At 47.2% G+C, this 12,614-nt stretch overlaps 1 protein-coding gene across 2 annotated transcripts in view; it reads right to left on the bottom strand.

The window, feature by feature from the left end:
- The window catches only part of MYLK3 (myosin light chain kinase 3), a 45,243-nt gene continuing 32,629 nt past the window's right edge, over window positions 1-12,614 (bottom strand). For both annotated transcript variants that reach the window (XM_066582765.1, XM_066582764.1), the window contains exons 7-13: window positions 12,376-12,485; window positions 10,639-10,780; window positions 7,043-7,113; window positions 6,843-6,971; window positions 4,249-4,401; window positions 3,626-3,758; window positions 1-2,085 (exon numbers count right to left, since the gene is read on the bottom strand). In XM_066582765.1, the coding sequence (XP_066438862.1) occupies window positions 2,014-2,085; window positions 3,626-3,758; window positions 4,249-4,401; window positions 6,843-6,971; window positions 7,043-7,113; window positions 10,639-10,780; window positions 12,376-12,485 (810 nt within the window). In that variant the 3' untranslated portion in view covers window positions 1-2,013. The remainder of the gene's footprint in view (window positions 2,086-3,625; window positions 3,759-4,248; window positions 4,402-6,842; window positions 6,972-7,042; window positions 7,114-10,638; window positions 10,781-12,375; window positions 12,486-12,614) is intronic.

Genomic DNA, 12,614 nt, shown 5'->3' with positions numbered 1-12,614 from the left:
GGATCAGTTTATTAACTTACAAATACATAATTTACTCATCAAAGCTTACTGTCCGTCACACAACGTCCCTAGTTCTAGACTTCACAATGACAAAGATCCCAACCTTCTTTGTGGCTCTTCTAGGTTTATTATACAGTCTTTTAACAGTTAAAGGGTTTTTCTGGGACTTCAACATTATCATGATTTAACCCAGCATCATGATCGGTCAGTGATGTCTTATTGATGGGGATGTTCTGCTTGAGACCCCAATGATCCGCTTGCTGTAGAGGCCCTTGGGTGAATACTAAAGCCACTTTACTACATAGCGGGCACAGCGCCGTAAGTTTCATAGTGGCTGTGCCTGGTATAGTGGCTTAATCCAATTCACTTGTAATAGCACAGACCTGAGTGCTATAAGCTCTTCCATCAGTTGATCAGTGGGGTGGCCTGGGCAGCAGACCCCAGCGCTCCAATGTTAATGACCTGACCCGTGAATAGGTTATTGACTTCTTGCATACGGGAAGCCCCTTTTGGGGACCTTTTACACAGGTGGAATATAGTTCTACAATATGCACCTTCATAAGCCACATGTATCAGTGCAGAATGTTCAAGGTCTGAATTGTGGAAATATTCCGCTTGTGTGAAAGGTCCCTTTACAGACCACATGAGTCGGAATTAGCCCAATCGCCAGCTATGGAATTCCCACATCAAAAACTGCAGGTTTGACTAGGAATTGTGATGCAGAATTGCAGGAAGGTTTTAAGCTATAGTCAAATTTGCAGCAAGCCTGTGGATTTTGGTATGGAACTTACTGCGGCTTGTCATGTGGTCTATTCCGTCCCGTGCGAAAAGGGCGGGGAAATGTCCTCCCCACCTTTTATGAATTATCCGTGTAAAGGGAAGGTAGACGAGCACCAATCTGATTGATCAGCGCTTGTCATTAGAACATCATCTAATTTAAAGGACTGTTACATGAATGCAGCCTACAGGTATGGCTTAATGGGCAATCTCCAATGGCAGCTCTGGGGGCTTTCACATGCCCATGGCAACCGAATAGCACCCTGCAGTCTTACCACAGGGGGCCATTCGGAACTCCCAAACTCTGATCAGGGCGTTTAAATACAGTTGTCAGAATTGACAGCAGCATTTAAAGAGTTAACAGCCACAATCAGTGGGAGTGCTGATCACTGCTGTTATAGGCACGTGTCCGCGGTAAGACACCGTTGACATCTACATTGTATGGAGTTGCATCGGGTCCCAATCTCCCTCCATACAAACCCCGGACTTGCCTCCATGATGTATCTACATCATGGATCATTAAGGGGTTAAGATACTCAGCGTGTCAATTCTGTTGGTATTATTTTCAGATTTTTCCCATTACTTTCAATGGGGAAGAAGAAAAGGGAAGGGGGAGCAGTCTTTCAATGGGGAAGAAGAAAGGGGAAGGGGGAGCAGTCTGCAATCTTGTCAAGCCAGTGATCCACTGTGTGTGACGTTCATATGCATGCAATGGAAAGAAAAGTTGCTGGAGTTGTAGTTTATGATTGCAGATTGTATGCAGCTCTTTTCCCTTCTGGTTCTGTTGCGATCCCGTACAATCTGCTCTATCCCGGGTAACCATTGGCCACAGAGCCGCTCGGTGCTACAATGTAGAAACTTTACTGTTACAGTGTGCCGCTACGAAACTCATACAAACACCGTGAGATGAACATTTAAACTAAAGTTTTGCTTTCAAGAAGCCTTTTAGGAAGGAGAAATATTCCATTGGGTGGTCCGTAATGCCCGCTCCTCTGTTATCGGACCATGGCGCTTGGCCATACTGTGACGATACATTCACTGTCTGCACAGAGGCCTTGGTGAAGCTGAAAGTTTGAAGACTCCTGGCGCTGGTGCTCGATGGCTCGTAAAAACTCTACTATATCCAAAATGGCTACATTTGTACTGTGTGAGCCGAACGCTCAATGTCCTTGTGTTGCTGCAGCTCTCGCAGTGTGCAGTGACCGGACCGATGTGCAGCCGTGATCCGTCCTCATTCTACGAGGGCTTGAGGGAAAGTAGCTGGAACTTCCTGAGCCGATTTGCAGCCGTCACCACGTAGAAATGTTTCTGGAGGAGAGGGTGAGACAGAAGAAGATGGTACATTAATCTGTACTTAGACTGGCAGGAGTGCCATCAATGATCTGATCTACCAAGGGGTCATCACCATCCATGGAGCACAGCTGTATATGGGGGGACTGGCAGAGAAGAAATATCCTACTTCACAGATTAAAACGAACACTTTTTCTGGGACATATTGAAATCCAAAATGTCTGACACCCCTAAACACAAATGCATCTCCCACGTGAGCCACGTCCTTATTCGTGGATACAGGTCTAGGTGGTGAGCTGGTTACTAGTCTTCTCTGTAGGGGGAGACGAGGCGTGAGGGTTGGGGACTTCGGCAGGTTCTGTACACTGTCCTACCAAAAGTGTTTGGATTGTGACTTATTAGTAGGTCACGTGTCCTAGACCACGCTACATAAGATGCAGACCCTTGGCGGTGTCAGCCATAGTCTGGGATGGGAACTGCATGCTATTGGATATACAGGTTATGCCGCTGCACACAAGCCATCCATCGTGAAGCACCATGCATTGGTCCATCTACAATGGTGCCATCATCATTGGACAGTTGAGCTATGGAAGAACTTTCTATTGAGTGACGAATCGCATTACTCCATCTTTGCTTTAGATGACGGTACCTGGGTGTGGAGAATCCCGTGGAACGTCTTCTGCCTGAGTGGGTTGTGCCAACAGTTAAGAATGATGGAGGTTCTGTTATGGTCTGGGGATGTGTTACATGCCATGGTCTCGGTCCGTTGGTTGTAGTGACAAGTACCATGAACACGGAGGTGACCCCGACATTCCAGACAATAATGTGCTGCTGACAATATGGTAATACTCTGGGAATGGTCGGCCATACTTCCAACAAGACAACGCGCCTTGTCACACATACTACGCTGCCTAACATTGGTCTAAGGATATGGATGTTCCATGTTTTGACTGGCTGCACAGAGTCCAGACCTGAATCCTACTGATCATCTTTGAGGTGATGGTAAACAGGCCATGCATCTTCTTTGAGAGAACTCACTAGACGTTTACAGGATGAATGGAGGGAAATACCAGCTGAAGTGTATCAGAGGTTAAGAGAAAGTATCCACAGAGAATATCTGATGTCATTTGGACCAGAGGAGCCCCACTAAGTATTAACATATGGGAATAAATACCACTTGGGATTCTTACTCAGTGGTCCAATTACTTTTGGTAGGATGGTGTACATTGGGGACTATAGCAGGAAACGTATAGGGCAGGACTCTGGGAGGCATTGTGTATGGGCCAATTTCAATTTTATTGTGGCTCCTTAAATAAGTGGAAAAGCCGCCCTCTACGCTAAAATAAAATTTCTGCACCTCGATGCAAACGCCTACGATTCTCCTAGTTTGGATGCCACAACCCACAGCCAAAAGAGCGCCTGCATTTTTTCAACATTTACTGTTTACTCTTCAAACACAGCAAAGCTACGGGAAAATATGCTCACGATTTTTCCAATGTGGTTTCTAAAAACTTCCAAACCGCCCCATATGAGTGCAGCCAATGAATGTAACACTTACTTTCCACTTCTTCTGGGCTATGTATCTCTGAAGCAGGACCTGGGACTTCAGGCGCACTTTGTACTGTTTGGCTTTTACAGGCAGGTTGACCAACCACTCGTGTTTCAGACATTGACCGGCGCTCAGTCTGCCGCTAGAAGGCAAAATACGGAGTAAAGAGATCTGGACTTGTGTGTTCCTAACATTATTAGAGGAGGCACAACTTGTTACTGCATCACTAACACCCGGCATTGTGGCTCCAGAGAGTAGATGGGCTACAGAAGCCATTGGATATGAAGCGAGCAACTAGTCAGCAACATTCATTATAGATCCCCTTTAGGGCCCATTTACATGGCCATACATTCCACAGACAGCTCATGGTCCCATTATAGCTTATGAGGCCGGTCAGACTTACAGTTCTTTTTACAGGAACCAATGGTCCGTGTAAAAAAAAAATGCTGCAAGTCTTCCTCTGGTCCTTTTTTTACGGACAAGAATAGGACATGCCAGGTCCGTAGAGATCGAAGAGGACAGGGTCCCATGTGCTGCCTGATGCAAGATGCTCCCAAGTTTCTCAAGCGCAGCTCGCATACGGCCATGTGAATCCGGCCTTAAGAAAATAATCGGATTCGTCCAAGTTTTACCTTTTTTCTTTCACTAGCAGCCTGGAAATAAAGTCTTTGGCATCTTCTGACACTTGATCAAATGTCTCGGAGTCAAAGTCCCAGTTACAGTTCACAATGTAGTTCATGGTCTCTGCATCACTCTCGCCCAAAAACGGAGACAGGCCACTGAGCCTAGGAAAGGAAGGGGCACTTAGTGCAACTGCGAAACTCAGTAACATTAAAAGGGGTATTTCAGGCATTTAACTTCTTGCAGTATATCCTCATGATAGGTCATCAGTAGTTGATCGGTAGAGTTCTGCCACTCGGGACCCCAGCCGATCAGCTGATATCAGCACTCACTGCAGCGGGCTGGATGCTAGTAACTCTATTTGCATTAGAGTCAGAGGCAGAAGTGCTATAGAAAGTATAGCAAATCACTTCTGGCTCCAACCCCAATTCAGAGTGCGGGGTCTGAGATCAGGTGATCACACGGGGTTTCGAGCAGCAGAACTCCACTGATCAACCACTGCTGACCTGTCCTAAGAACAGGTCATCAGTACTGCAAGGGGTTAAATGCCCAGAATACCACTTTAACTGACCTTCAACCTGTGGTTCTCTATAACTCCCAGCATGCACTGACAATTACACATGTAAACTCAGCCTTAGGATAGGTCATCAATATAAGATCAATGGGGTCCAACTCCATCACCCATGTTGATCAGCTGAGCGCTGCGGCCTCTGCTTTCAGCTTGTGGCATCACATTCATTGGTCACATTGCATTTCTGCAACTCAGTCCCATTCAAGTGAATAGGATTGAGTTGCAGTACCAGGCAATTCCACTACACAGTATATGGCGCTGTGCTTAGTGTACAATGAACAGGGCTGCAGCACTCGCTTGAGTGCCGAGGCTCCTTCAAACAGCCGGGTTGCCGGGAGTCATACCCTCATGGATCTGATATTGATGACCTATCGTAAGGTATTTTCCCATTAAAGACATTTATCCCCCTAACTGCAGTGATCATGAGATCGGCGCACCCCGAATACCCCATATGAATTGAATGACAATGCGCATTCTTGACCACCGCTGGATTCTCTTCTATGGGACAGGTGGAGGTTGATCGAAGCGCTGGGCAATCTTCCTCTGTCCCATAGTAGGGAATGAAGCGGTGGTCATCCATGCGCATTGCCACTCCATTCACATGGGGTATTCGGGGTGTGCAGATCTTGGGATCAATGGTGGTCCTGGTGGTTGGACCCCAGTAATCAGACATTTATTCCCTAGTCTTGTGAATAGGGAATAAATGTCTGTAGTGGGAAAATCCCTTTAACCCTTTCCTGACACGCGCTGTTCATGTACATCGGGTGTCATTGCAACAGCGGTAGTAAGGAATTGGAGATGACTTTGATCACAGCTGTTAACCACATAAATGCTGCAGTCACAGGATAGGTGATAAGTACCTCATCACTCGGACCCCCACTGAACACTAGAACTGAGGTCCTGCAGGGGAGCCCCAAACCTTCATGCTGTCTGAGGTGAAGTGTGAAATGGCACTAACATTTACCCCCCGCGAAGAAACTACTCATTTTACAGGCATTGAAGGTGCAAAATACACAAGATACCCAACACATTTAAACCACTAAGACTTGTCTGAAGTGGAAGAGTGATAGTGACCCCGGTAGTAATAGTGACCCCTCTTAGTAGCCCCAATAGTAATAGTGACCCCGTTAGTAGCCCCAGTAGTAATAGTGCCCCAGCCAGGCAGTAACCTGACCAGCATTTATCTAACTTGCCCTGTAGTTCCGCTCCAAAGGCGGTGCCTGTGGCCACCACTGCTGTGATCAGAGTGTGACCCTTGAACTCTCCTCCCAGTGTCTGCGTACAGGGACGCAAATGCCAGGCAAACAGGTCAGGGATCACACCCTGATCACAGCAACAGCAGCAGCGGCCCCAGCTGTTGTCGCCAGAGCGGAATTACAGAGCAGATGATTTAAATGCTCGTCGGGTTGCTGCCCGGCCATCTCACAGGTGATAATTATTTTTTATCAGCCAAGTAGCAACCCGTCACCCCTCTGAAGTCCTACAGATGCATTATGGTAGGGGTACCCCTGTGGTCCTGAACCCGTTTCTCCTCCCTGCTAGCGGGAAGGAGTTTAAATGGAGCGGTGGTCACAGACAAATGGAATAGACACAGTGCTTTAGACAAAGCCTATGGGACTGATGGAGTAAGCAAAGTTCAACACTCAGCTGGTTCTATCATTCCCATAGACTACGGATAGAGCGAGACCACTTGATCACCACTCCTACCCTGATGATAGAAAAAATGGTCTTCACTCATAAAACAGCACCATTCTTGCCCATGGGTTGTGTCTGGTATTACAGCTCATTTTTATTGAGTCTCAGCTGCAATACCAGACCGTGGGCAAGAGTGGCGCTGTTTTTTAAAAAGACCCTTCTTTCTAATATAGGACAGCCCTACGACAACCTACATTGGGTTGTTGGTGGTTCCAGAGCCTTCTAGCGCCTCCATTTTGCCCCCCCCCCCCTCTCACCCAATTGTTTACAGCTAGAGGTTTGTGAAGATGATTCAGAAAATAATTAGCATAGGTGACATCAAGCCAGCACATGACTCACAGCATGTAGGTAATGACTCCTACACTCCACATGTCCGTGGGGAAGGACACAAAATCGTAATTTACCACTTCTGGAGCCAAAAACTCCGGAGTCCCAAAATTCACTTTCAGCTTTTCACGTGGCTTGTACCTAGAAATCACCAACAATCATTAGCGTCGTGGCAGCGAGCTCCGCCGGTCACCTGATGAGAGGTCACTTACCTCCGCGCCAGCCCAAAGTCAATGATCTTTATCTGGTTCCCAGTGCGGCTGACACACAGAATATTCTCCGGCTGAAGGATACAAAGAATTAGCAGTTAGCAGGTTCTCTTTTTTTTTTTTTTTGCATAGTTGATTAATTGTTTTTAGAGGGTATGTTAACTTTTGCAACCATTTTTTAAATTCTTCCAATACATCTTACTATAAAAAGTGAAGCAACTTTACAAATAATCCTTTAAAAAAAATCTTCAGTTTTGTACATACAGCAACTACACAGAGCACTGTGCCTCTGCGATGCTACATACAGCAACTACACAGAGCACTGTGCCTCTGCGATGCTACATACAGCAACTACACAGAGCACTGTGCCTCTGAGAAGCTACATACAGCAACTACACAGAGCATTGTGCCTCTGCGATGCTACATACAGCAACTACACAGAGCACTGTGCCTCTGCGAAGCTACATACAGCAACTACACAGAGCACTGTGCCTCTGCGATGCTACATACAGCAACTACACAGAGCACTGTGCCTCTGCAAAGCTACATACAGCAACTACACAGATCACTGTGCCTCTGCGATGCTACATACAGCAACTACACAGAGCACTGTGCCTCTGCGATGCTACATACAGCAACTACACAGAGCACTGTGCCTCTGCGATGCTACATACAGCAACTACACAGAGCACTGTGCCTCTGCGATGCTACATACAGCAACTACACAGAGCACTGTGCCTCTGCGATGCTACATACAGCAACTACACAGAGCACTGTGCGTCTGCAAAGCTACATACAGCAACTACACAGAGCACTGTGCCTCTGCGATGCTACATACAGCAACTACACAGAGCACTGTGCCTCTGCGATGCTACATACAGCAACTACACAGAGCACTGTGCCTCTGCGATGCTACATACAGCAACTACACAGAGCACTGTGCGTCTGCAAAGCTACATACAGCAACTACACAGAGCACTGTGCCTCTGCGATGCTACATACAGCAACTACACAGAGCACTGTGCCTCTGCGATGCTACATACAGCAACTACACAGAGCACTGTGCCTCTGCGATGCTACATACAGCAACTACACAGAGCACTGTGCCTCTGCGATGCTACATACAGCAACTACACAGAGCACTGTGCCTCTGCGATGCTACATACAGCAACTACACAGAGCACTGTGCCTCTGCAATGCTACATACAGCAACTACACAGAGTATTGAAATGCTGCAGATTAGAAAATCTGCATCATGTCCTTGAAGGGACTCTCGGTTTCAGGACCAGATGGCGGAGGGGGTATATTACATGCACTTGATCTTCGACTCCTTCTCCCCGTTGCACCAGTTCCGCTCAGGATGACTGCTGCCATTTTCACTGCTCTATGATTGGCTAGCACTGATCACGTGAGCAGCACTGGCCAATCACAGAGCAGTCTTGGCCACCTAATAACAGGAGTGGAACCAGAGGGATGGAGAAGAAGATTAAATGCAGGTAATATAGCCCCCGGGGCAGAATTTTGACCTTAAACCATAGGGTTGCTTTAAAGGGCTTGGACCAAGATTGCAAGTTACCCCCTATCAATAGCATAGGGGCATCACTTGCTGATAGGTGTTTGGGTGTCAATCTTGAGATTAGGGGTCCCATGTCCCCCTTTCTCCTCACTATGGGGTTACTGCAGCCCCCTGCATTGAGAGGCTGAATGAAGCGTTGGTCGCACAAGCGCACCTGCGGTCTCTTCATTGTCACTTGGGTGTTTCTGTCAGCCCCATTGCAATGAATGAAGCACCGACCGTGCAGTCAGCGCTCCGCTCACACTGACATCACTGCGGAGGGAGAAGCGACCGCAGTGGCAGGAGAACGGGACAGGAAAGTCCTCTTCTGCAGATTGGCGGGGGTCTCAGAAGTGAGACCCCCAACACTCAGTAAGTTATTCCCTATCCTATGGATAAGGTATAACCTCTTGTTTGTAGTCTAATCATGGAAACACATACACTAGCCTACCAAAAGTAGTATTTACTTCCATATGATAATACTTAGTGGGGATCCTTAAGCCCTAATGACATTGGATACTCTCTGTGGATACTTTCTATAACATCTCATACACTTCAGCTGGGATTTCCCTCAATTCATCCTGCAAACATCCGTCAAGTTTTCTCAAAGCGAATGGACGCTGTTCATATTTCCTGATTCGACGTTCCAGTTTATCCCAGAGATGATCAGTAGGGTTCAGGTTGGGATTCTGTGCAGCCGGTCCAATCGTGGAACATCCATATGCTCAAACCAACATAAAACAGCGTAGTATGTGTGACAATGTGCGTTGTCTTGTTGGAAGTATGGCCGACCATTCCCAGAGCATTGCCACATTGTCAGCAGCACATTTTTGTCTGGAATGTCGGGGTCACCTCTGTGTTCATGGTTCTTGTCACTACAACCAACGGACCAAGACCATGCCATGTAACACATCCCCAGACCATAACAGAGCCTCAGCTGTACTTATCTGTTGGCACAACACACTCAGGTAGAAGGTGTTCCCAGGATTCTCCACACCCGGGTACATCCATCTGATGTGAAGATGGAGTAGTGTGATTCATCACTCCATAGAACGTTCTTCCATCGCTCAACCGTCCAATGACAACAGCCCTTGCAGCATTGTATACGGCCAATGCATGGCGCTTCATGATGAACTGCTTGTGTGCAGCGGCATAACCCGTATACCCAATAGTGTGCCGTTCTCATCACAGACTATAGCTGGCACCTCCAAGGGTCTGCATCTTATGTAGCGTGGTTTAGGACATGTAACACGCTAATTAAGACATGATCCATTCTATTGATAGTGGGTCCAACTACTTCTGGTAGGACAGTGTAAGTCTGCATAGGAGCTGTATACCAAAATAATAGAAGACTTTTGGGGTAGAATTAGTTGCTTTATGTCTTTCATCTAGCTGCACTGGCACTGTGTACCGCCAATGGCTGTGATGGTGGACTTGTGCTGTTAGTAGAGAAGAGCAAGTATACTCGCTAAGGGCAATTACTCGAGTGAGCATTGTCCTTAGCGAGTACCTGCCCGCTCGGAAGAAAAGATTCGGGTGCCGACGCGGGTGACAGGTGACTTACGGGAGTGAGCAGGGGTGAGCGGGGGGGGGAGAGAGAGATCTCCCCTCCGTTCCTCCCCGCTCTTCCCCGCCACTCCCCGCCCCCCGCTGGCACCCGAATCTTTGCTCCCGAGCGGGCAGGTACTCGCTAAGGACAATGCTCGCTCGAGTTGTTTGTAGTGATGAGACGTCCCCTTTAAGATGAGAGTATCGTAACGCGTCCGTAATGCGAATCCGCACGCGTTACAGATGACATTACAACCGTACGTCATCGGTATCTGATCTGTTTTTGCCTGGTCCGTATTTACCCAATAGAAAACAATGGCAATACGGAGGCAAAAAGACACAACAATAGGTCATGCTGCGTTTAAAAAAAATGACGCTAAAAAATACGACCACGCGAATAGATACTATAGATTTAACTTAGCCCCGTATTCCGGTCCGCAGCTGAATACGCTCATCTGAAAGCGGCCTCAGTAGCCCTCAGGCTGGGGTCCATTACCTTGAGGTCCAGATGTAGGATATACTGCTGGTGCAGGTAGTAAATCCCTTCGCAGATCTGTTTGGTGAACATGATGGCGTCCAGCTCCGTCAGAGGGAAACTCTCATCCGTGATCCGGTCAAATAACTCCCCTCCGTCCAGACTGAGGAGAACGAGTACAGAAAACGCATTAAAGACTTTAAGGAGTAACTGCGCTTCTTACAAAGTTTGGACATATCAGAGCAACAGGTCAAAAGTTTTGATCAGTGGGGACCGAGACCCCCACTGACCACTGAAATGAGGGGGCTGCAGTTCTCACCCAAGCACCGTGCCCCTTTGGCTGTCTCCTCTGCCCATCGGCTCCTCTATAGACTTCTATGCATCCACAACACGCAGAGATTAGAACCCATTGGGCTCATTAACATGCACGTGTTTTACGTGCGCATTTCGGTCACGCCAAAACATACGCAGCATGCTCTACTGACCTGCACATTTGCGCAGGTAAAGAGAACACATCGAACTCGTTACACTAATCTGCCAGCACAATGGCTGAGAGTATCGTTGCATGTTTTTTTGCACGCACACATGCGCAAAGGGTACAGTAAAAAAAACGCACGTGTGCGCACAAATACACAACGCACATCCCATAAGCACGCAAAAAAAAAGTACGCATAAATGCGCATACGCTCGCGTGAATCTGGCTTTACGCCATTTTCAATTCTGCATCAGGTAGCTGTGTTGATTTTTGTGTGGAATGTAACGCCGCCGCGGGGGGGTTGCAGGTTAATTCCACCCACGTGAGAGCGACCCAAGGCGGTATTGGCACGGGCAAGTGCGATTTTAGTCAGTGAAAACTGACTGTCGTCTATGTGATTTTAATGCGCATTTTTATTGCGCAGTTTTCTCTGCTCTGCACTTCCTGGTCCTTTTTCCAAGTGCCCCCCCCCCCCCCCATAATAATCTGTGTTAGGGCTCTTTCACACAAGCGTCGTTTTAACGCTCAGTGCGGCTATCTGGGCGTTAAATCGAGTAAACCAATAGCAGCCGCGAGCATGTCGCGGCTGCTGTCAGCAAGTATGCCGCTCTCCTGTCCCCCATCCCTACCCTTTGCCAGCCGTCTCCCATAGGAGTCTATGGGAGCCGCCGGCACTGTGCCATCAAAAGATAGGACATGTTCTTTCCTTTGATGGAGAGAAATCTCGGCGTCAAAAAATGTGCCTATCATTTGGCGCGCAATTTTTTCAGCGTGTCAAAAAAAAAAATCGAAAAGAACTCAAAGGAAACCATGGAGAGCCCTTAAAAACGTATTGCACTTACATGAAAGTAGCGTAGGATGCATTTTTTTTAATGCTCCCATAAAAAAATAATAGGCGACTCTTGAACAAGAATCATCTTTAAAAAAAAAAAAAAAAAAAATCGAACATTTTCTTCTAACTCCCGTGTGAATCAATCAATGGGTTCTTTTCCCGTACGAGTTCTGCTCATGTCTGAATCGGACAGAACTCGTACGGGACAGTCACCTGCGTGAACATAGCCTCAGGCGCTGGAGCTTCCGGAGGTTAAGGGCGTTCCCATTCACTGACAGACGGCAGAGATATTAGGCATGGAGAGGAACTGTAACATAAGGAATATTCCGCACTTGCGGGACTTTCATTATATGTTGATTACGGTTTTAATTGCATAAATCAGATCTTTGAAAGAACCGACTTATTATTTAGGGATTTTTCTTTTAAAGGGGAAGCGTCACTCATTACATACTATTCCATGATCAGCGTCAGGTCGTTCCTGCACTCGAAGGCATCGTATAACTGGATCAGGTTGACGTGATTTAACTGATTCATCACATTAATCTCGTTCTTCACTTCGTCCTGGAAGGAGAAAAACGAACAGTCACCATTGTGCTGACATCTCCTGGGAAAGGGGTACATAAACAGATAATTAGTGGCAACAGGTGCCCTTCTGAAAAGTGCCAGGGTGCCCTTTTCAGGTCCCCTGAT

This window comes from Eleutherodactylus coqui, chromosome 11, assembly GCF_035609145.1.
Source record: "Eleutherodactylus coqui strain aEleCoq1 chromosome 11, aEleCoq1.hap1, whole genome shotgun sequence".
NCBI classification, from domain to species: domain Eukaryota; kingdom Metazoa; phylum Chordata; class Amphibia; order Anura; family Eleutherodactylidae; genus Eleutherodactylus; species Eleutherodactylus coqui.
This window is presented reverse-complemented; position numbering and strand designations above follow the sequence as displayed.